Genomic DNA, 25,167 nt, shown 5'->3' with positions numbered 1-25,167 from the left:
CAGGCAGTACATTCCAGATCCAAGTCACTCACTATGAAAAAGTTTTTCTCACATCACATTTACAAATCACCATAGATCTGTGCCCTCTCATTGTTTTTACAAATGGAAACAGTTTCTCCCTGTAGTGAACCACTGTGTGCGCCTGTATTAGGGGATGTACGGTAGGACCTGCACTACAAGTTCGCCGGTAGCCCCTGCCGGCTAGCTCCGTCCACAAGGAGCCGTATAAATATGCGTGTCCTTCTCCTGATCAGCCATTTCGCCAGCTGCAGTAGGAGGCCACGCATCTGACTGTAATAAAGCCACAGTTGTACAAATCTGAGTCTTTCGTGCAATTGATTGTGCATCAATTTATTACAGTCAAATTTTTCTACATTATGGACATCAGGATCAAACCAGATCGCCTGCAGCTGGATCTGCACTCGCCAGACGCCAGAAAGGACTTTAATCACAGGCTGGCTTGTTTTGAGGCCTACATCAATGCTGCGACCCCCGCGCCGACGGAAGCTCAGAAGATTCAAGTTTTATACTCCAGGTTGAGCTCCAGCGTTTTCCCGTTGATCCAGGACGCCCCAAGTTACACGGAAGCGATGGCACTCCCAAAAGAGAACTACGCTCAGAAGACAAACACACTCTTCGCCAGGCACGTACTCGCCACTCGCGTACAACTATCTGGTGAGTCGATCGAAGACTTCTGGCGGGCTCTTATCCCACTCGTACGGGACTGTGACTGTCAGGCCGTCACGGCCGCTGAACATTCCAATCTCCTCATGCGTGATGCATTCATAATGGGGATTGCGTCGGACCCCATACGATAACAACTGCTGGAAGGGGCCACGCTCGACCTAACGGCGACGAAAACTTTAGCGCTCTCCATGACGGTCGCATCTCGAAACGTTCAAGCCTACCCCGCTCGCCGCGCGGCCCACCCCTCCTGCCCCTCTGGACCCCGCAAACGTCCCCCCGGCTGAACGCAGAGTGGGCGCTGTCATCTTCTCCTCCCGGGGCCACGTACGGCCAGTGGGCGCCGCCATCTTCTCCTCCCAGGGCCATGTGCGGCCAGTGTCCGCCGCTATCTTCTCCTCCCAGGGCCACGTGCGGCCCGTGGGCGCAGCCATCTTGCCCCGCCCCCACAACGTGCGCACCATGGGCGCCGCCATGTTGTTCCCAACAGGTCCTCCAGACGCCGCCAATTTGTCTCCCCCCCCAGGACTGGAACACTGGATCCGGGTCGCCGACGCTCCCCATCTGAATCCTCGGACGACCATCCGCAGCTCGCCTCGATGACACTGGACCAGTCCCGTCCTCACAACCTGGCCACCGCTTCGACGACAGTGAAAATCAACACCATGCGACCTCTTGCCTGTTGGACTCCGGGAGCACCGAAAGCTTCATTCACTCAGACACGGTAAGGCGCTGTTCGCGGTCCACCCCGCCAACCAACAGATCTCCCTGGCCTCCGGATCCCACTCTGTCTCGATCCGAGGGTTCTGTGTGGTCAATCTCACTGTCCAGGGCGTGAAATTCAGCGGTTTCCGCCTCTACATCCTCCCCAACCTCTGCGCTGCACTATTGCTGGGCCTGGATTTTCAGAGTAATCTCCAGACCCTCACCTTCAAATTCGGCGGGCCCCTACCTCCATTCACCGTTTGCGGCCTCACGACCCTCAAGGTTGACCCCCCCCCCTCCCTCTTTGCCAATCTAACTGAGGATTGCAAGCCCGTCGCCACCAGGAGCAGACGGTACAGCGCCCAGGACAAGGCCTTCATCAGGTCCGAGGTCCTTCGGGAGGGTATTATCGAGGCCAGCAATAGCCCCTGGAGAGCCCAAGTAGTGGTGGTTAAAACACAGAATGGTCGTGGACTACAGCTAGACCATCAATCAGTACACGCAGCTCGACGCATACCCCCTCCCACGCATACCTGATATGGTCAATCAGATTGCACAGTGCCGGGTCTTCTCAACAATTGACCTGAAATCCGCCGACCACCAGCTCCCCATCCGTAAATCGGACCGTCCATACACTGCCTGCGGACGGTTGGCTCTATCAATTTCTTAGGGTTCCCTTCGGCGTCACTAACGGGGTCTTAGTCCTCCAAAGGGAGATAGAACATAGAACAGTACAGCACAGCACAGGCCCTTCGGCCCTCGATGTTGTGCCGAGCCATGATCACCCTACTCAAACCCACGTATCCACCCTATACCCGTAACCCAACAAACCCCTCCCCCCCCACCTTACTTTTTAAGGACACTACGGGCAATTTAGCATAGCCAATCCACCTAACCCGCACATCTTTGGACTGTGGGAGGAAACCGGAGCACCCGGAGGAAACCCACGCACACACGGGGAGGACGTGCAGATTCCACACAGACAGTGACCCAGCCGGGAATCGAACCTGGGACCCTGGAGCTGTGAAGCATTTATGCTAACCACCATGCTACCGTGCTGCCCACGGATGGACCGAATGGTCGACCGGTACAGTCTGCGGGCCACGTTTCCGTACCTGGACGACGTCACCATCTGCGGCCATGACCAGCAGGACCACTACGCCAGCCTCTCTAAATTTCTCCGCACCGCCACTCTCCTCAATCTTACAGACAACAAGGAGAAGTGTGTGCTCTGCACGACCCGTCTAGCCATCCTCGGCTATGTAGTCCAAAACGGACTCCTGGGGCCCGATCCCGACCTCATGGAGCTCCCCCTCCCCCACTGCCCCAAGGCCCTCAAACGCTGCCTTGGGTTCTTCTCCTACTACGCCCAGTGGGTCCCAAACTACGCGGACAAGGCCCGCCCACTCATACATTCCACCTAATTTCCCCTCACGGCCGAGGCACAACATGCATTTGCCCGTATTAGAGCAGACATAGCCAAGGCCGGCATGCACGCAGTAGATGAGACACTGCCCTTTCAAGTAGAAAGCGACGCTTCAGATGTCGCCCTCGCCGCCACTCTAAGCCAGGCAGGCAGACCCGTGGCATTCTTTTCCCGCACCCTTCATGCATCTGAAATTCGGCACTCATCCATTGAAAAAGAGGCCCAGGCTATCGTTGAAGCTGTGCGGCATTGGAGGCATTACCTGGCCGGCAGGAGATTCACTCTCCTCACTGATCAATGGTCGGTAGCTTTCATGTTCAACAACACGCAGCGGGGCAAGATCAAAAATGATAAAATCTTGTGGTGGAGAATCGAGCTCTCCACCTATAATTACGAGATTTTGTATCGCCCCGGCAAGCTCAACGAGCCCCCAGACGCCCTCTCCCAAGGTACATGTGCCAGCGCACAAGTAGACCAACTCCGGGCCCTGCACGACAGCCTTTGTCACCCGGGGTCACACAATTGTACCACCTCGTCAAAGCCCGCAATCTGCTCTACTCCGTCGAGGACATACGGACAGTCACCAGAGACTGCCAGGTCTGTGCAGAGTGCAAGCCGCACTTCTACCGGCCGGGCCGCGCACGGTGAAAGCATCCCGCCCCTTTGAACGCCTCAGCGTGGATTTCAAAGGGCCCCTCCCCTCCACCGACCACAACACATATATCCTCCGTGTGGTCGATGAATTCTCCAGGTTCCCCTTCGCCATCCCATGCCCCGATATGACGTCTGCCACCGTCATCAAGGCCCTCAACACCATCTTCGCTCTGCTCGGTTTCCCTCAGCAGGGGTATCGCCTCCAGCAGGATGACCAGCTATAACCCCTGGGGAAACGGGCAGGTTGAGAGGGAGAACGGGACGGTTTGGAGGGCCGTCCAGCTGGCTCTACGGCCCAGAAACCTCCCAGCCTCTTGCTGGCAGGAGGTCCTCCCTGATGCACTACACTCCATACGGTCTCTACTGTGCACCGCCACAAATAACACACCCCATGAATGTGTTTTTACCTTCCCCAGGAAGTCCACATCCACGTGTCGCTCCCGACTTGGCTCGCAGCTCCAGGACCGGTCCTTCTACGTAGGCATGTCCGACTCCACAAGGCGGATCCCTTGGTGGACAGGGTACACTTGCTCCACGCCAACGGCCAGTATGCCTATGTAGAGTTCCCCGACGGCTGCCAGTATACGGTCTCAATCAGGGATCTGGCTCCCACAGGTTCCACTCCCACACACTTCCCCACCCACGCGCCACCCTCCCCATCCCCGGCGCTCCCAACATTAGCCCCACCAGGCCCATCCCTCCTTCCCCTGCCCACGCTAGACGAGGAAGATTTCGGCACGCTCCCGGAGTCATCCGACTACTGGCCAGCACCAACGTCGGCGACACTAGCACCGCTAGCACCAACTCCGCCGCCACCGTTATGTCGCTCCCAGTGAACCGTCAAACCACCGGACCGACTTAACCTCTGATGGGCACCGGACTACCAAAATGAACATTTTTTTTCACTTCCCCACTGTAAATTATTTGTAAATCTGTATATAGTTCCACGCCATCCCTGCCGAACTCATTTTTAACAGGGGGTGAATGTGGTGAAGCACTGTGCACCTGTATTAGGGGATGTACGGTAGGTCCTGCACTACAGGTTCGCCGGTAGCCCCTGCCGGCTAGCTCCGCCCACAAGCAGCCGTATAAATATGCGTGTCCTTCTCCTGATCAGCCATTTCGCCAGCTGCAGTGGGAGGCCACGCATCTGACTGTAATAAAGCCACAGTTGTACCAATCTGAGTCTTTCGTGCAAATTGATCGTGCATCACTCCCTATCTACTCGGTCCATCCTGTTGATGAGTTTTAACACCTCTATCAAATCTCCTCTCAGCCGTCTCCGCCCTCCTCCCTCCCCCCCCCCCCCCCCCTCCTCCCACCCGACCACCATCTGCCCCCAAGGAGAACAGTCCAAACCTTTCCAATCAGTCCTCATCACTGAAGTTTCTCATCCCTGGAACTATTCTTGTCAACCTCGCTGCACTCTCTCAAATACGTTCACATCCTTCCTAAAGTGTGGCCCTCAGAACTTGTGGTGAATGTAATTCACACTGTAATATATATACCATATTATTGTAAGCGCAGTTGCATTGCCTGACCACTAGGGGGAGTAGCACTGGGAATGCATAGGAGTTTGTACAGGGCTCCACCCTTGGTTCCGCCCACGGCTCCTCCCCTGGACTGCTGTATAAAGATCGATGCCCAGAGCCAGCCAACCAGTTCATCCAGGGTTCATCGTGTTACAGGCTGGCTCTGTTGTAAGTAGATTAAAACCACTGTTCATATCTTAAAGCACGTGTCTCGTGAATTGATGGTCTCATCAGAACTATACACAATACTCCGGTTAAAGTCTAACTAGTATCTTCTATAAGTTCAGCATAACCTCCTATGCCCCTATTTAAAAGCCCAGAATACTACATGCTTTATTAACTGCTCTCTCTCTCTGTCCTGCCACCTTCAATGATCTATGCTTGTACACACCCGGGTCCCTCTGTTTCTGCACCCCTTTACGAAATTTGCCCCTATTTTTGTTTTGGGTGGGATTTACTGAGCAATGTGTCCCGTCTTTTTCGGCAGTGGACCTGGCCCCTTCAGTGGGATCTTCTGGTCTCGCTGATGTCAATGTGATTTCCCGTTAAATGCATCCCTCATCGCCGAGAAACCCGAGGTTGGGGTGGGCTGTTGGTGGGGCCGGAATATTCTGCCAGCGTGAACAGTCGGTAAATTCTGCCCATTGTTTCTCCATGTTCTTCCAACCAAAATGCATCACCCCACATTGAATACAATCTGCCACCTATCTGCCCACTCCACCAATTTGTCCATGCCCTTTTGAAGGTCCACCCTGTCCTCTTTACAGTTTACAATACTGTTTTGTACCATCTGTAAATTTTGAAACTGTTCCCTGCACACCAAGATCTAGATTATTAATATATATCAGGAAAAGCAATGGTTCCAATATTGATCCTTGGGGGACACCACTACAAATCTTCCTCCAGCCCGAAAAGTATCCATTGACCATTATTCTCTGATCATTATTCAGCCAATTTTGTATCCACATTGCTACTGTCCCTTTTATCTTACGAGCTGTAAGTTTTCTCAGGTCTGTTGTGTGGCACTGTATAAAATGCCTTTTGAAAGTCCATCGACAGTATTATCCTCATCAACCCTTATTGTTATCTCCTTCAAAAACTCAAAATTAAGTTAATTAAACATCATTAACCCTTTAGAAATCCACACTGGCTCTTCCCAATCGACCCACACTTTTCCATGTGACGACTAATTCTATCTCAAATAATTGTTTCCACAAGCTTGCCCACCACTGATGTTAAACTGACCGGTCTGTAATTGCTGGAGCTATCCTCACAACTGTTTTTGAACAAGGGCATAACATTTGCAATTCTCCAGTCCTGTGGCACCTTCCCCGAGTCTAGCCAAGACTGGATGATTATGGCCAGTACCCCTGCAATTTCCATACTCACTTCGTTCAAGTCTTTGGATGTATCTCATCCGGTCCCGGTGCCTTGTCAACTTTCAGTACTGTCAATCTTCTTCCTTATCTATTTTGAACCCTTCTAAGGACCGAATTTCCTCAGTTGTCACCATGTCCTGGGTAGCATCTACCCCCTTGATAAAGACGGATGCAAAGTATTCATTTAATACCTCGGCCATGCCCCCTGTGGCCATGTGTAAATCCTTCTTTTAGGTCTCTAATCCGCCCTACTCCTTTTAGCACCATTTTACCATTTATCTGCTGATAGAAGACTTTGGGATTCTCGGTTATATTGGCTGCCAGTCTTTTCTAATATACCTTTTCACCTCCTTTCTGAACCGTTTTTATTCTCCTTGGTTCTCAACTGTATTTTCTACCTGACACCTGCCATAAACACATCTTTTCTTCCTTATCTTAATTTCTATCTCCTTTTTCATCCAGTGAGTTCTGGATTTGTTTGCCCTACCTTTTCTTTTTAATGGAATATTCCTTGCCTACGTCCGGACCATTTCTGTTTTGAAGGTAGCCATTTCTCAGATACAGTTTTTCCTGCCAACCTTTCGTTCCGTTCTAACCTGCCCAGTTCCATTCTTGTCCCATTGAAGTCAGCTCTCCCCGAGTTAATTATTTTTTACTCTGGAATGCCTATTATCCCATTCTATCGTCATCCAAAACCGTAAATACAATGATCACTGTCTCTTAAATGTTCCTCTACTGACACTTAATCTAGTTGGTTGATCTAAATTTCCAAGAACCAGATCCAACAATGCATACTTTCTTGTTGGACTGGACACATGCTGCTGTAGAAACCTTTCCTGGACATAATCTAGGAACATTTGCCCCTCTCCTCCCTTTACAGTAACACTGTGCCAACTTACATTCAAGGAATTAAAGTCCCCCATTAAAACTAGTCAATAATGTTTGAAACTTTTCACTACCTTCAACATTCACTCTCTCCACCAGTGAATGCATTATGGCAGCAATGTGTATTATATACCAACTGCATTGCAGAACCTTGCCAAGCATCCTTTGGCAGCACCTTCCAAGCTTGCGACCCCTACCAGCTAGAAGATCGAGGGCTGCAGACACATGGGAACACCAACATCTGTAGGTTCCTTTCCAAGTCGCACATCATCCTGATTTGGAACTTTATCGCCACCATTCCTTTACTGGTGTTGGTCAAAATTATGGAACTCCCTTCCCTAACAACACTGTGGGTGTACCTATAACAAATAGACTGCAGTGGTCCAATAAAGTTTTGCCAGAACAATTAGGGATGAGAAAGAAATGCTGGCCTTGCTCACATCCCATGAAAGAAGAAAAATAGAACATAGAACAGTACAGCACAGAACAGGCCCTTCGGCCCTCAATGTTGTGCCGAGCCATGATCACCCTACTCAAACCCACGTATCCACCCTATACCCATAACCCAATAACCCCCCCCCCCCCCAAGACCTTATTTTTATTAGGACACTACGGGCAATTTAGCATGGCCAATCCACCTAACCCGCACATCTTTGGACTGTGGGAGGAAACCGGAGCACCCGGAGGAAACCCACGCACACAGGGGGAGGACGTGCAGACTCCACACAGACAGTGACCCAGCCGGGAATCGAACCTGGGACCCTGGAGCTGTGAAGCATTTATGCTAACCACCATGCTACCCTGCTGCCCAAAAATAGTCAGTAAAACTAAATGATTAATGTAGTTTGTGGTAGGCTAGGCTATTTCAGATGTGGCCAGGACAGCAGATTTCCTTATGACGCGTCAGGAGTACTGAGAGCAGTTTTGGTCCCCTTATTTAAGGAAAGATATTGGGCGGGATTTACCGACACACCCGCCTTGTGTTTTCCGACGGCGGAGGCGACCCGCCAGGTGGATTTTCTGATACCGCCATTGTCAATGGGATTTTGACTGCATCCCTGGTCACCGGGAAACCTGTGTGCCGTCGGTGGGACCAAAATATCCCACCGGCCAGTAAATCCCGCCCATTATTTCATTGGAGACGGTTCACAAGGATGATCCCCGGTATGGGGAGTTTGTGTTATGAGCAAAGGTTAAACAGGTTGGGACTCTACTCATTGGAATTTAGAAGAATGAGAGGTGATCTCATTGAAACATATAGAATTCTTAAGGGGCTCTATAGGGTAAATACTGAAAGGATTTTCCCCTCATTGGATAGTCTAGGACCATAGGGCACAGTCTCAGAATAAAGGGGTGTCAATTTAAGATTGAGATGAGGAGGAATTTCTGCTCTCAGAAGGTTCAGAGTCTTTGGAACTCCTTTCCACATAGAGCTGTGTAGATTTAAGGATGAGATATATATATTTATGATCTATAAGGTAATCAAGGGTTATGGGGAAAGGGCAGCAAAGTGGGCGTGAGGAATGTTCCTAATGAATGGTGGAGCAGGCTCAAGGGGCCGAACTGTTCTTATGATCTTATGGTAAGGGTTTCACCATCATCGTCAATACAATTTTAATTCCAGATTTTTAATGGAATTCAAATTCCAACATCTACATTGGTGGGATTCTAACCAGGGCCAGGGTCCCCAGAGCATTACACTGGGTTACTAGTCCAACAATACTACAACACCTCCCTATATATTAATAATCCAGAATCTATTGCAGCCAACAAACAAATTAAGACAATCATTCATTAGATTTTCCCTTGCCTGCCTGATTTCTATGAGATTTTGCCCTGCAATTTGTTGTTATTAGGAAATTGAAATGGTGCTCCTGACAAAGCTTCAGACATCAGAGCGAACAAGACAAGTAACTGTATGATTCCTTAACAAACAGACTGAAAGTTTGAGAATTGAACAGTTCAGAGTTTGAACCAGAATGTAATAAATAGAATTATTAACTCAGTGTTAAATCAGGTACAGAAAGCAAAATAATGGTATGAATCATAACTACAGTTAAATTAAAAAATCTGAATGATAATTCAAAAGTCTAAACAAAAATACGATTGACCACCTACCTTCCTGCTTCATTTAAAGACAGAATGAATGGATTGGAGGCACATTCGGTTTGGCAACTGGGCCTGAATTATCATGATCCAAAGAAGTTGGGAATGGGTGTGGATTTTACAAAGACAAGTCTACAGGACCATGATTTTGGATTGGGAAAGTCAATACAAACTTCCAACAAATGGGGAGAGGTTTGGGTCAGATCCCTCCATGTACACCCTCTGATGGGGTTGCTATTGACAGTTTTAGGGGAAATTTGGGTTTCATCAGGTTGGGTAGGTTTTGGATGGCTTCTGAAAATCCACTTTGATTGACAGTCATGAACTTTGGAGAAGGACTCCTGAAGAGTCAAGAACATTCCGTAAATGCTGTATTGTAAGTTAGATATGTTTTTCCTACAGTGATTGATCATACACGGCAGGTCAGCACGGTAGCATAGTGGTTAGCACAGTTGCTTCACAGCTCCAGGTTTGATTCCCGGCTTGGGTCACTGTCTGTGCGGAGTCTGCACGTTCTCCCCATGTCTGCGTGGGTTTCCTCCGGGTGCTCCAGTTTCCTCCCACAGTCCAAAGATGTGCAGGTTCGGTGGATTGGCTGTGATAAATTGCCCTTAAGTGTCCAAAAAAGGTGAGGTGGGGTTACAGGGATAGAGTGGAGGCATGGGCTTAAGTAGAGTGCTCTTTCCAAGAGCTGGTGCAGAATCGATGGGCCGAATGGCCTCCTTCTGCACTGTAAATTCTATGAAATACGGCTCTAACTCAGAAAGGTACATTGCCATCACATTCACCAGCATTATCTAAGTGTTGAGAGTGATTTTCCAATTAGGAAAAGCGCCACCATGCATTCAAAACTGAAAAAAAGTGTTTAGGAAATCCGCTGTCATGATCAGAAATGATTTAAATGTCTGCAGCCCTCTAAATTTGAAAAGTGAGTGGTTCTGCAGCTGTCACAAACAGGAAAGAAACAGCCACCAGCTACTGGAAAGCTGTGATACAGCTTTAAAAAAACAGGAGCATCTGCTTTTTACAGTTTCAACAGGCTTCATTGTTGGTAATTTTAAGGGATGTTTTGACAGCTGAGCCCACTATGAATGAGATTTATGTTTTTTACATTTGGTCTGGATTGTTAAAAATATGAATGGTTGGGTTTTTCAGTGATTATTCGATTAAGTTGTTAGAGGTGTACTCTTTCACGATTACAATGATTCCCTTTGCTACTACATGGCTCCTGAGAATTGTACATAGTGGATTCTGGGTGAGTGATGATGGAGGATAAATGGGGGAGGGGGCAAGAGAATCTGAGGGGGCATGGAAGGAGTATGGGAATTATGAGCAGGAATTGGGGTTATTAGGGGATGGATGGGAGATTGAGGAGGATTAAGGAGTGAGGTGAGGAGTTTTAAGAGCTATGTTGTAGAACCAACGTCCTCACAAACTAAGGCAAACCACCTTACCTCAACACTGCACTTCTCCAACACTCCCACCCACAACTCTTAGAGACAAAAATATTTTGGGTATGGGCAGAGGTGACGGGCTCAGATTTCTGAAGTTGGAAAATGGCCCAATTTACATTTACTAAACCCAGCATGAAATCAAGCCCCTTATTACTTTAATCCCTCTTCCCCACACCCGACACAAACCCAACTTTTCTTTGGTTAAACCCCTGCCCAGAGAAGGCAGAACAGACTGGGTTGAGGGAAAGATAAAGTGGACAGAAAAAAGTAAACATATTTTAAAAATTCTTCTTAATTTGTTCAACAAAAAAAATGTGACTGATTAACGCTTGTAATGATTAATTAATTTTCTATTTTTTTATTCACCTTGAAGGTGTGAGTGTCACTGGCAAGGCCATAATTTATTGCCCATCCCTAATTTCCTTTGGCATGGTGGTGGTGAGCTGCCTTCTTCAACCACCGGAAATATAGCAGTTGATAAGAGTGGTTTGAATGATTTGCTCAGCCATTTCAGAGAGCAGGTCCTGGTGAGATGCTGGTGTAGTGACAGTGTCACTGGACTAGTAATCCAGAAGCATGTTTTGGGAGCTTATGTTCAAATCCCAACATGGCAAATAAAAAAGATTGGGAATTGAAGTTGTATCTTAGTAATGGAAAGTATAATCAATTATCATTAAAAAACCATCAGTTTCAGTGATGTCCTTCAAAGAAAGAAGCTTGCCATCCTTTCCTGATCTGACCAATATGTGATTCGAGACCCACAGCAATGTGGTCAACCCTTAACTGCTCTAAGGGTGTAGTTTGGCTTGAGCCAACAAATGCTGGCCTTGCCAACGATGCCCTCAACCCACAAATTAATGTTAAAACTGTAAGCATTAACCACATTGTGGGCTGGGGTCACATAAAAGCCAGTCTAAGGGCAGCAGATTAATTTCCTGAAAGGATATTAGTGAACCAAATGAAAATTGGTTAGTTTCATGGTCAGAATTATTGAAACAATACTAGGTTTTCAAAAAAAAAATCAGATTTAAGATAATTAACTGAATTCAAATCCAGTCATTCCTCTGGATCCAAAGAACATAGAACAGTACAGCACAATACATGCCATTCGGCACACAATGTTGTGCCAACCATTTATCCTAATCTAAGATCAACTTAACCTACCCCCCTTCAAATTACTGCAGTCCATGTGCTTGTCCAAGAGTCGCTTAAATGTTCCTAATGACTCTGAATCCACCAACTCTGCTAGCTATGCATTCCACGCACCCACCACTCTCTGTGTAAAGAACCTACCTCTGACATCTCCCCTATACCTTCCTCCAATCACCTTAAAATTATGCCCTCTTGTGACATTTCCACCCTGGGGAAAAGTCTCTGGCTACACACTCTATCCATGCCTCTCATCCCCTAGTATACCTCTATGAAGTCAACTCTCTTCCTTCTTTGCTCCAGTGAGAAAAGCCTTGGCTCCCTCAACCTTTCTTCATAATTCCAGTGTTCTGGATTACCAGTCCAGGATCACCACAATGTTACAGTACCTGTGTGGTGCCAGACAGGTTTTCAAACTGTAATTAAGGCTTATTGTGTCTTTAAAAAAGCAAATTAGAGTGATCACACAAGGCCTAATTTTCTGTGGTGAGCTCAGTTCATGGGCTGAATATTCGGGCCCCTGTCCAATGTTTGGAATTGAGGGGATGGGGAGCCGAAAATACCAGCACTGGCCAGTGAGTCAGTCTCAGGACGCTTTTCCCATCGATGGCCAATTTGGGGAATGGCATGTTTCAGGACGAGACGGCCGCACACCTCCATGGAGTGAAAAAGGTAATCAGCCTTATTAAGAGATTTTTTAAAGGAATGTTTAGGAGACTGACTTGATTTTCCGGTCAGCTTACAGTTTTCCAAAGTATCGAGAGACTGATTAACAGCCTGGTCACAGACATTCCAATAGAACTAGCACCAGTAGAACTGGTCTTTTACTAATCTGAATTAATTTTCATCCTTGCACTGTTCCTGGCAGGCCATGAGGCCCTCCTTGACTGGCTGGGAGTACAGCCAAAAGCCTCCATGTAGAAGGGTTCTGTAACGTTAATTTTCAGCCAATGGTTGTCACTTATATTTTAAAAAAAATTTAAATTACTCAATTCATTTTTTCCAATTAAGGGGCAATTTAGCATGTCCAGTCCACCTTGCTTGCACATTTTTGGGTTGTGGGGGCGAAACCTACGCAAACACGGGGAGAATGCGCAAACTCCACACGGACAGTGACCCAGAGCCAGGATGAAACCTGGGACCTCAGTGCCATGAGGCCACAGGGCTAACCCACTGCACCACCGTGCTGCCCCGGTTGTCACTTATTTTGTTTTGCTGAAACACATACAATTTTTTAACGTGGTATTTCTATTTCCAAATTCAGGGTCTTGTGCATTAATATATACATAGCACCCAGCATCACACTGCGATCCCGACTGACAATCTTAAAGTGGTTTTCAGCATAATCCATGTCACACTGAAGATTATTTAGCAAATGTTGTCCAATCGCAAAATCACATTTAATGTTGGAATCCTTCGGCGAGTAACTCACCTCCCAATCCCCCAACGCCTGCCCACCATCCACAAGGTACAAGTCAGAGGTGTAATGGAATAATCTCCATTTACCTGGATGAGTCAGCTCCAAGTACACTCAAGAAGCTTAACACCATCCAGGACAAAGCAGCCCGCTTGATTGCTCCCTCTTCCACAAACATTCAAACTCTCCACCACTGATGAACAGTGGCAGCCGTGTGTACCATCTACAAGATGCATGACAGTAACTCACCAAGGTTCCTCAGGCAGCAACTTCCAAACTCACGACCACTGCCATCTAGAATAACAAGAGCAGCAAATACCTGGGAGCCCCACTACCTGGAGGTTCCCCTCCAACTCATTCACCACCCTGACTTAGGAATATATCGCCATTCCTTCACTGTCGCTGGGGCAACATCCTGGAACTCCCTCCCTAACAGCACAGTGGGTGTACCTACACCTCAATGATTGCAGCGTTTCAAGAAGGCTTCACGGTTCACAGTTCAAGAAGACCGGTTCACGGGCAGCACGGTAGTTAGCATAAGTGCTTCACAGCTCCAGGGTCCCAGGTTCAATTCCCGGCTGGGTCACTGTCTGTGCGGAGTCTGCACGTCCTCCCCGTGTGTGCGTGGGTTTCTTCCGGGAGCTCCGGTTTCCTCCCACAGTCCAAAGATGTGCGGGTTAGGTGGATTGGCCATGCTAAATTGCCCGTAGTGTCTTAAAAAGTAAGGTTAAGGGGGGGGGGAGGTTGTTGGGTTACGGGTATAGGGTGGATACGTGGGTTTGAGTAGGGTGATCATGGCACGGCACAACATCGAGGGCCGAAGGGCCTGTTCTGTGCTGTACTGTAAATAAAAAGGCAACTCACCACCACCTTCTGAAGGGCAAGGAGGGATGGGCAATAAATGCTGGCCTAGCCAGCGGTGCCCACATTCCGTAAATGAATTTTAAAAATCTGTATTTTGAGTTTTGCCAGCACGGACTAGTTCTGTACGGTCTGCACCTTGCCTCTTGTGAACTGTGGAAGGGACATGCAGTTTAATTATGGCCCACCACTCTTTGGGCGTATGGTCTAAATATCTAGCATCACACTGGCACTGAAATCCATATATCATATTACTTATTTGTGTGATAAGCAGGGCGCCCTTTTAGTTTAATGGCAGCATCTTGTTAGTGGTGAATACGACTCATGTTGCTACGTTAGATAATCCATTCACTTCTTCATTCCTCAGGACAATGCATTGACCAATCAGAGTCAAGATGCTGGTTTAAATTTCAAACAAACAATGCTCGGCAGTTAACTGCCAGTAACCATCAACTGGTGCATTCTCCATGGTAATACCTCTACCAATCAGAGTACACTTGCCAACCAATGACTACTCTCGTCTCAGTGTAATTATTTTCTGTCCCTTACACTGGTATTCTTGTGAATTGTCCTGATGAGTGCAAGATGAAACGCTTTGATAGATGTCCCTTTTTTCTGCTATAATCATTTTCAAACAGCGAGCTTGATATTATCAACAGTTACGATGTGGGAATATAGGGAAGGCGGGAAACGGTATTGTTGCTTGGCTAGCAATCCAGAGACCGAGGGTACTGAGGAGCCGGGTTTGAATCCCAGCATGGCAGATGCACTAGAATCTGCAATTAAACGTCTAATGGTGACCACAAAACGATTGTTGTATATCCCATCTGGATCACTCAAGTCCTTTAGGGAAGGAAATTTGTCACCCTTACCTGGTCTGGCCTACATGTGACTCCAGATCAACAGCAATGTGGATGACTCTTAAATGCCCTCCACGTCCACGACTTCCACGTCCCATAAATGAATTTTTAAAAAAATAAGGTAGCATTTTATCTTCACTACCTTGGTGGTAATCTGACAGCAGACTGCCTACACTTTAGAGAAGCTGACTGATTTTCAATCTACTTAAATCAGTGCAATAAAAATCAGCTGGGTTCTATAATGGTTGTGCAATTGTTTTCCTAAATTGCCACCCACATGGTGAAGATGAACATCTACCCATGCCTCTCTTCTCTCTCCATCAATGATAAAACACAAAGCTAGCATTTCACGGTCTTCCTGTATACCGCATACCAGAAAGCAAAAACTATCAAGGTGAAACCCTGCTGTGAAGTAATAGCATAACAGAGCAATTCCATGCCAGATGTGTGAAGGTAACAGATGTTGTTCTTGATTTCTTTTTTGACACCACAAAATACTTTAATAATTGCAAGAAGTGACAAACCTTTGATGGCAATTAGAGGTTCATTTTAGGATTGAATTAAAACAGTGAAGAACAGGAATGTCATGAACACCAACTGTTGTCATCCCATAGTTGTATAGTTTTTTTCCAAAAAATGCTGAAGGCAGACGTGTTATGAAATATTCCTGGATTGAAGCCTCATTCTATATTTCCATGTTAGTATCCCTCAATATCTTCATGTGACAGTGGGAAAGGTAAAAATTACCTACTTTTCCTGAAACTGGTCTTTGACATGGTTGGCCATGCCATCCTAATCAATGCTTCTCCAATGTTCTTTAGCTGGATGAGATTATACTCAGCAGGTACCTTTCTTATCTCTCCAGTCATGGCCAGAAAATCACTCGCAATGGCTTTGATACCCAGATACTCTGCTGAATTGCGGGTATCGATTCTTGGCTCCTTCCTAGGTCTCATCCAAAAGCTGCCCCTTAGTGACGTCAACATCGGCAAACACAGGCCGGGACAGCACGGCAGTGAAGTGGTTAGCACTGTTGCTTCACAACGCCGAAGACCCAGGTTCGATCCCGCTCTCGGGTCACTGTCCATGTGGAGCTTGCACATTCTCCCCATTTCTGTGTGGGTCTCACCCCCACAACCCAAAAAGATGTACAAGGTAGGTGGATTGGCCATGCTAAATCGCTCCTTAATTCGAAAAAAAAAAATCGGGTACTATAAATTTATATTAAAAAAAGAAAATACAGGCCGGAATTCTGCGGATGTGGCAGAAGTCCCGTTTCCCAGGTGAAAAGCGAGAACCAGGCCGTGTCTTGCCGGCAACAGCCAGCTAAATGGCTTTGCCAGAGCTGCCTTGTTACTTAGGAAGACAGAAAGCCCCCAAAATCTGCAGACTCAGTCAGAGGGCTGGCAAGTCAGCAGCACCATGGCAAAGTGGTAGCCGTTTCCCAGGCTCCGCCTGGTAGATGAATGCCCATAAGTGGCTGTGCACCTTGAAGACAGGCCTGGGGATGCTGGGCACAGGAAGGCATGCTACAGTGAGGTGAGAGGGGAGTCTGATAACTGAGGACAGGTGCACTCTTACCTCAGTGGCTGCCAATGCTGCTTGGGGAGGCCTCCTTGGGAAAAGCATGTCCAAAAAGGAGGGACCCCCGCTGCCCTCAAGGAGCCGACTGGGTGACAATCAGGGTTTATCTGGCAGTCACTTCATGCAACAGCAAGCCCCCAACCATTGGTAAAATGTTAACCTTGGTGTCATAGTTGAATTTGAGACGTTCTGCCAACCACAGGCCAATTATGTATCTAGTTAATATTTTTCCATTTTAATACTTGACAACATCAAGACACACACATGTAAGAACCCACCAACCTTTAATTACGTTACAATTCCATGCAAAGGAACTTTACACAAACTCGGGAACCAATGAGCCACCAGAGGAACATATGGCCACATAGAGCTTGGAATTTACTTTCATATCAGAATGAGATGCAATTCTTACAATTTTTCAGCATTATTTCTATTCTATCCTCAGAAACCTTGCCACGACTTATCAGGTGGATTATATGCAAATTATATAAGTTTTATAGGTGACAGAAATGACAGGAAAACCGATCTCAGCGTTACTTTTCTCGCAATATACCCTTTGCAACAAAAGCGGCAGAGGTGCAACAAAGGGCGTGGTAGCTTGACTATATGGTGGCTTTGCCACTGAATCAGTAATCCAGAGGTTCAGGGTAAAGCTCTGGGGACTCCAATTCAAATCCCACCACTGCAGACGGTTAAATCAAAAATGATGATCGTGAAATCATCGTTGGTTGTTGTAGAACTAATCTGGTTCACTAATGTCCTTCAGGGAAGGAAATCTGTCATCCTTACCCAGTTTGGCCTACATATGACTTCACACCCACAGCAATATGGTTCACTCTTAAATGCCCTCAGTTAAGAATAGGTAATAAAGCCTGGCCCGGCCAGCGATGCCCACGTCCCATGAATTAATTTTTTTAAATGAAAAACTCCAATAATAGGTAATTGGGCAGAATCTTCCAAATAGTTATGCAGTGTCATTTGCGATGCCCATCGTGTATGTAGTCATTTCTTTTGGAGGGGGCATGATTTTGGGCAGGACCTAAACATGCCACCAAGCTCAGCTTCAAATGGGCACCCTGATCCCAATGTGAAAGTTCAGCACCCCCCACTTCCCCCAGGATCAGGGCCCAGCCAATGGGTCTCCCTTCAGCCACCCCTTCTTCTCACCAGCATCAGGAACCCCCCCCCCCCCCCCAGAGGTAAGCGACACTCCGCTGTGGGGCACCAAATACCCACCCCCTTGGCAGTGCCATGGCATTGCCCTGCCATGTCCCGACCACCCAAGTGCTCCAATGTCATCAGAGCCACCGCTGTGGTCATAACGTCTGCCGTCTGGTGGTGGAGGCCAGCAGTGATTCCCACTGGCTTCACATTAGGCCAGCATGGAGGGGGAAAGGGGTGTGGGGGTAGGGGGAAAAGAATACTGGAAGAGTCCAGTTTCAAATCGTCCCAGCATATTTAAATGAGTATTTAAATTGTGGGAGAAAGGAAGGGTATGATTGTTCACATACGAAAGAGAGGGAGAGAGGAGCCGGCAGCATCGCATGCTGTTCTGCACCCGGTGCAAACCCCATTTCGGGGCTCTCTCGCTGATTTTCCGGACATAACGGAATTTGCGTTGAGCGCAACACGGCCAGAGAATCCCCGCCCCCCACCATAAAAACCCACCTTCCTTCTGGAGTATTAAAAAAAAACCTTCTAGCATTTATTTATGAACATCACTTTATATTATCAAAAATTTCAGGTTAGATTTCTAAAAAATGGTATTGTATTTTTAAATTATAACCATCGCATCAAGGAACGAGAATGATAATCATAGTTTTAGTATGGCAATAATTCATATAATTGTTGATGGTACTGTACAGAGAAACACATTTCTCACCTTCCTCATCTGATACATCCAAAATCTCTGTCATTGTCTCAGGTACATTCAGCTTGTGTTTTTCAGTTACAGTCTGTAATAAACAGGAACAGAAAAACATCAATACGTTAACTGTTTGCAGGAAGAACCACTGGATGGCAGCATACCAACCTGGCAGCCTCAGTTTCATTGCTGCTGTATCTATTTTGAAAGTTCTGCTGAAGTGCAGCCGAACTCACTTAGATCAATCAGGCACCACAACTCAGAATTCAACAATTAATTATTAGAGGTATACTTAAAGGATGAATGCTTCTCTGTTTATTGACTTTCTTCACCTCATAAACTTGGCTTAAAACGTGAACCACTTTTTCCTAATGGGAATAACAATGAAAATCTAATAACAATGAAATCCGGATTGAGATGGGGCTGGAAAGCAACAGGGGCCCCAAGTAAATTATTCCTGCATTGCCCTTCCCCCTTTGATGTCACAAAATATATTTAGGGTGGATGGAGATTCCAAATGGACTTCAACAGAAACATATGGCCTAGGTCAGGCTCAAGCAATCCCCATGGTCAGCCGTGCTGCAGCTTTGGCTGATATATGGCCTCTCAGGGTCAGTGTGTTTATCATAATAAATGTAATCCTAAAAATGCTGTTACTCAATAGTTACTCATCCTTTCATAGGGACCAAGCTCCAATCTGATTTAAATAAAGTGCAATACTGGTGAAAATAACCTTAATATGTGTGCAGCCAATTTCACTAAATTGAATTTCAATTACTTGTGGGATTATCTGAAAGGCAGACTATAGATCAGATGTTACCTAACCCAGGATGTTAGAAGAAAAGCATAAAGCAATTATTGAAAAGAAAAGGTAGCATTCAGTGATAATCTCGCACCCGCCAGAACATTGTGTCATGCAGACCTTCAGGCAAATACAAATTGGCCAGTGAAAATGTTATAGCAAAGGAGTCAGATTAGGCCTATTTTCTCACTTATTGTACATTCTTTTCAGAGTTGTTGAATTGACAGGTTGTATATTCACCGGCAGGTTATGCATTTTCAATTATTTATTGCAGTCAAGCGGTTCACCCGTACATTTATATTTTTTCACTATCTACCTCAAAATCCATAAATCCTTCCTCGTATTTACCTTGGAATAAGGTCAAACAGGAAGTGAACATCAGCAAATGCAAGCAGTCATACTTCTCTATGAGTCCCTTTTCAACATAACATGCTTGCCATGGGGTGCATTACTCAGGCCTGAAGATTTAGCAAAATTGGTAAATGTCTAGAATGCCGTGTTCCAAACAGATGTGCTAACTATTAAAGGAGGTGATTATTTTACAGATTGTAGCTACTGATCCATTTGCCAAATCCTGAAATGGATTGGAACATATGGACAAATTGTTGGGTCTACTGTTCTGTTCTGAAAGCAAATAAAGTGCACTGCAGTTATATTTAAACATGGCATAGGCTTTACTTAATTCTGTTCAACTGTCTCTGTCAACAGTTCAATTTCATGATAATCAAGGTGTTATTTGACCAGTCTGGGAATTTAAATTCTATTGCTTTGGCTGAAATGTTTGAGATTCCATTGGTTTTGTTGATTGTAGCTCTGATTGTTTGGACATGTTGAACATTAGGTTTACTAAAGATTCTAGGTTCCTTTTCGATTTCATCTTAGTTCTTTCAAGGAATACCCATTTCATAATATCTCCTATTTATGTGTGGTACTTTATACTTTATACAAATCTAGAATCCATAGAAACCCTACAGTACAGGAGGCGGCCATTCAGCCCATCAGGTCTGCACTGACTCTCTGAAAGAGCCCTCTATTTAGGCTCACTCCCCTGCCCTATCTTGGTGAACCCAGTAAGAAGTCTTACAACACCAGGTTAAAGTCCAACAGGTTTGTTTCAAACACGAGCTTTCGGAGCACTCACCTGCATTCACCTGAGGAAGGAGCAGTGCTCCGAAAGCTCGTGTTTGACACAAACCTGTTGAACTTTAACCTGGTGTTGTAAGACTTCTTACTGTGCTCACCCCAGTCCAACGGCGGCATCTCCACATCATTGGTGAACCCACGCATTGACCATGGCAAACTACCTAACCTGCACATTTCTGGATTGTGGGTGGAAACCGGCACACCCGAGGAAACCCACGCAGATGCACAGAGAATATGGAAAATCCACAGTCACCCAAGTCCGGAATCGAACCCGGGTCCCTGGCGCAGTGAGGCAGCAGAGCTAAACACTGCCACCGTGCCACCCATAATCTGCCATTATTTTGTCAACTTTTATAAATTGTCCAGTGTAATGTTTGGGTTGTCTCCCTCCAATTCCGGTGACCCTCCTAGTTTGACACCTTAAACTAATTTGATCAATTTCATTGCGTTTCTGAATCTAAGTCATTGATGTAAGGTAATAACAGTAGTGGCTCCATTATCAGTCGCTGGGCCAGCCCACTATTCTGAAGAAGCAACTATTTTCTTGCTCTCGTCGGCTAATTTCTTACCCGTGAATTACTTGGAATCTATATTGCTATGAGCTTCAGCATCAACCATTCACATGAAACTTTATAAATTGTATTTTTAAGTCTATGTGCATAGCTGTAGGAGTTTCCATAATCCATTGAATTATCATGTTCTCATAGAAGTTCAGGAGGATGGTTAGGCAGCATTTTTTCCCTCTAGAAGTTTTGTCAACTGAGGTTTATTAGTTTACTGACATGCAGTTATTCTTCAAGTTCATTTTTGAAAATAAATTCCATTATTCCAAGGAGGTGGCAGCAGAGATAATGGATACATTGGTTATGATATTTCAAAATTTCCTAGATACTGGAAAGGTCCCTCTGGATTGGAAACACACTAATATGATGTTCCTATTCAAAAAGGGAGAGGGGCAAAATATAGGAAACTATAGACCAGTTAGCTTGACCTCTGCGGTGGGGAAGTTGCTGGAATCAATCATTAAGGATGAGATGACTGAACATTTGGAAAGACAAAGCACAATTCACCATTGTCAGCACATGGTTTTATGAAGGGTAAGTCATGCTTGACAAACATGCTCGAGTTCTTTGAGGATAATGGGGAACCTGTAGATGTGGTATATCTAAACTTCCAGAAGGCGTTTGACAAGGTGCCACATAAAGAACTGATCCAGATGATGAGTTGGCAGGGGATTGGGGATAGAGTATGATATCGGATTGTGGATTGGCCGACTGACAGAAAGTCGGGGTAAATGGGACCTTCTCTGGCTGACGAACATTAACTAGCGGGGTGCCGCAGGGATCAATCCTTGGACCTCAACTGTTTACAATCTATATAAATGATCTGCAAATAGAGACAGAGTGTAACATAGCAAAATTTGAGGATGATACTAAAATAGGTGGGAAAGCAAGCAGTGAAGAGAAGATAAAGAGTTTACAGACTGATTTAGACAGACTATGAAAATGGGCCAAAATTTAGCAGATGGAGTTTAATGTGGATAGGTGTGAGATTATTCATTTTAGCCAAAAAAGTAGAAAAGAGAAGTATAGTCTAAATGGAAAGCAGATTCAAAATGCATCTGGGCTGAGGGATCTGGGTGTCTTCGTTCATGAATCGCAAAACGTTGGTATGCAGGGTACAGTATGTAATTAGAAAGGCAAATAGAATGTTTCCATTTATTACAAAGGACTGGAATATAAAAGTGGAGAGGTGCTGTTGCAATTGCATAGGGTGTTGGTGAGACCACATCTGGAGCATTGTGACCTGTTCTGGTCTCCATATTTGAGGAAGGATGTGGTGGCATTGGAGGCAGTTCAGAGGAGGTTCACCAGATTGATTCCGGGAGTGATAGGGTTGACGTATAAGGAGAGATTAAATAATTTGGTCTTATACGTATTGGAGTTTAGAAGAGGGGATCTGATCGAAGTATATAAAATACTAAAAGGAATTGATAAAGTAAACGTACACCAAGTGTTCCCCCTTGAAGGGCAATCTAGAACAAGAGGTCAGAGATATAGATTGAGAGGCGCAAGATTTCAAACTGAGATGAGGAGGAACTAGTTCTCGCAGAGGGTGGTGAATTTGTAGAACTCGTTGCCCCGTGGTAGAGTCTGAGTCATTAAATGGTTTCAAGAAGGAGATAGATATATTTCTGATTTTAAAAATAGGTTAAAGGGATATGGGGAACAGGTAGGGAGGTGGATTTGAGGCCAGGAAGAGACCAGCCAGGATCTGATTGAATGGTGAAGCAGGCTTGAAGTTGAATTGCCTACTTGTACTCCTAATTCCTATGATTTTACATATAATTGCATATTGGCGAGTTTGTCGCTGGTTGTATATGCTTTATTTTCCTTTTTGAATATGGCATGTTAGTGTGTTTCCAACTAACTAGTACCTACCTACACTTTCCAGTGACTCCTTCATAAGAGTTGTCATTGTCTCACAAATACTCTCCACAGTCTCTCTTAGTTGTTAGAGTGCTTCCTTTGTTCCCATTTTCGTTTTTAAAAAATTATTTTTAGTCCGTTGCCCCATTATCAGAATTTGCCTTTAAGCAAAGCACTCAAACTGAAGCAGCCTGCTAGTCAGGACTTTGATAAAGAGTCATCGGACTCGAAACGTTAGCTCTTTTCTCTCCATACAGATGCTGCCAGACCTGCTGAGATTTTCCAGCATTTTCTCTTTCGTTTCAGATTCCAGCACCCGCAGTAATTTGCTTTTATCTTGCTAGTCAGGACAGTGTGTTCCAGGTTTTGTATTTTGGAGAGAAAACAGACTCGTCGGCACTTTGGAAGAAGTCCGTTTGATTGGCTCTTGGCAACTTGTGGGTTGGCCAGGGATAGTGTTCTGCCTGCAATGATTAGTTCCTGCATGATGCTTCATGGAGAGGTGGGCAGAAACGATTAGACCTTGAAAGGAGAAGGAACAGCCTCTCTCTGTTGAAGTAAAGAACTGTTTCATCGTTCTGAAACCAGTGAGTGCCTGGCACATCTGTACAATAAACTTGAAATTATCTTGAATCTACAGAGAAAGTAGACAACCTTGCCAGACAAAACCATCTCAGGCCTAGAAGAGGTACCGAAACAAAAATTTGAGCTCGAGAAAGACATTGGCGGGCTTCTTCGACCCCAGAATGCCAGAATACTTCCCCTGATGGGACGCCATACTCCGACCCCTCGTTGGTGGCGTGAATGAGTTCCGCAGCGTGAACAAGTTCCATGCCACACGTCAGAGGGAGCATGGAAAAAATGCAAATTGGTTGTAATGACCATTTGCACCTATTTAACGGGCCCGGCACTCTAAGCGCCACCTCCCTTTGATTCTCCAGTCCCCGTGGCCGGGAATCACGTGCACGAGGTTAACAGCAATCGTGCACCTGACATGGTGGACCTCACGGTGCGCCAAGTGCAATTGTTGCCCCCCGGCCCACCGTGAGGTCTGCCACGCCAGGGACACAATGGGAACGACCATCTGAGCCCTTCCCCCTCTGCACTGAAAATCAACCCTGAACCACCAGTCCAGCACCACAGTTCCAAACCCCAAGATTGCATGGGTGCCCCCATCCCCCAGTCAGGGTGTTATCCGACCTACCACCATCCTGGGATCCCTACGATAAGGGACAATCTATGGGGGTCCCTGCAATAGGGGAAGCCCAGGGATCCTTGCAATAGCCCCCCCCCCCCCCCCCAGGGGCCCATGTAAAAGGGGGACCCCCCTTCCCACAGGGTCTCCTGTAATAGGGGGACCCCTGTAATAGGGGGGCCCCTCTCCACAGGGGCCCTTGTAATAGGGGGTCCCACAACAGGGACCCCTGTTATAGGGGGACTCCCCACAGAGACCCCGATAATGGGGGGACTTCCATCGGGACCCCTGTAATAGGGGGACATCACAGTAACACCCTGCCTAAAGGAACCCCCGCATATCGCCCCTCAAACACAGACGCCTCCCCTATACAGACCTCCCAACCAGAAAAGTTATCCCGTCTGGAAGCTAGACAGCAGTTCAGACAAGTGCTGTGGGAAGCATTGTAGCTGTACTAAGTACCTTGCCACCACAAAGGAGAACAGCTGTGCCTGCCTCTGGTTCCAACAGATCCACTGTCTGCAATCCATTGATGACTTTCACAAGTGGTTTGTGGTTGACAGCTCATAAAAATCATCTGCAGCTTTAATACATTCATATTCCTTCATGTTTCAGTGGCCCCAATGTCTGTAAACATTAACCACATCAATGCGAGGTAAGTGCAGTGAAATCACACACTTGAGTGATTGGAATGCACTTAGTGACTTTCATCTCTTTGATGTGGACAATGTTTACAAACATTGGGGGTTCACCACTTCGGCCACTGGTGTGAAGGGATATGAAGGATTAAAGCTGCAGATGTTTTTTACAAGATGTCAATTTCAAACCACTACTGGAATGTCATGAATGGATTGCCTACAGCGGATTTGCAGGAAACAGAAGCAGTCACAGCTGTTCTCCAGAAATGGATGGGTGGAGCTGCAAGGTAAGTATTACAGCTATAATGCTTCCCTGTCTGGACTGCTCTTTGGGGGTGGGGGTCCCTATCACAGGAGCCCCTGGCGGGTCCTTTATTACAGGGGTCCCTGGGGAGGTTCG

The 25,167-nt window shown here is 46.3% G+C and overlaps 1 protein-coding gene across 28 annotated transcripts in view; it reads right to left on the bottom strand.

Annotated features, from left to right (window-relative positions):
* Positions 1-25,167, bottom strand: part of ank2b (ankyrin 2b, neuronal) — a 1,110,754-nt gene that overhangs the window by 168,218 nt on the left and 917,369 nt on the right. For all 28 annotated transcript variants that reach the window (XM_038792202.1, XM_038792212.1, XM_038792216.1 and 25 more), the window contains one exon: positions 18,579-18,651. In XM_038792202.1, coding sequence (XP_038648130.1) covers positions 18,579-18,651 — 73 coding nt within the window. The remainder of the gene's footprint in view (positions 1-18,578; positions 18,652-25,167) is intronic.

Source organism: Scyliorhinus canicula, chromosome 3 (assembly GCF_902713615.1).
Source record: "Scyliorhinus canicula chromosome 3, sScyCan1.1, whole genome shotgun sequence".
NCBI lineage: Eukaryota > Metazoa > Chordata > Chondrichthyes > Carcharhiniformes > Scyliorhinidae > Scyliorhinus > Scyliorhinus canicula.
This window is presented reverse-complemented; position numbering and strand designations above follow the sequence as displayed.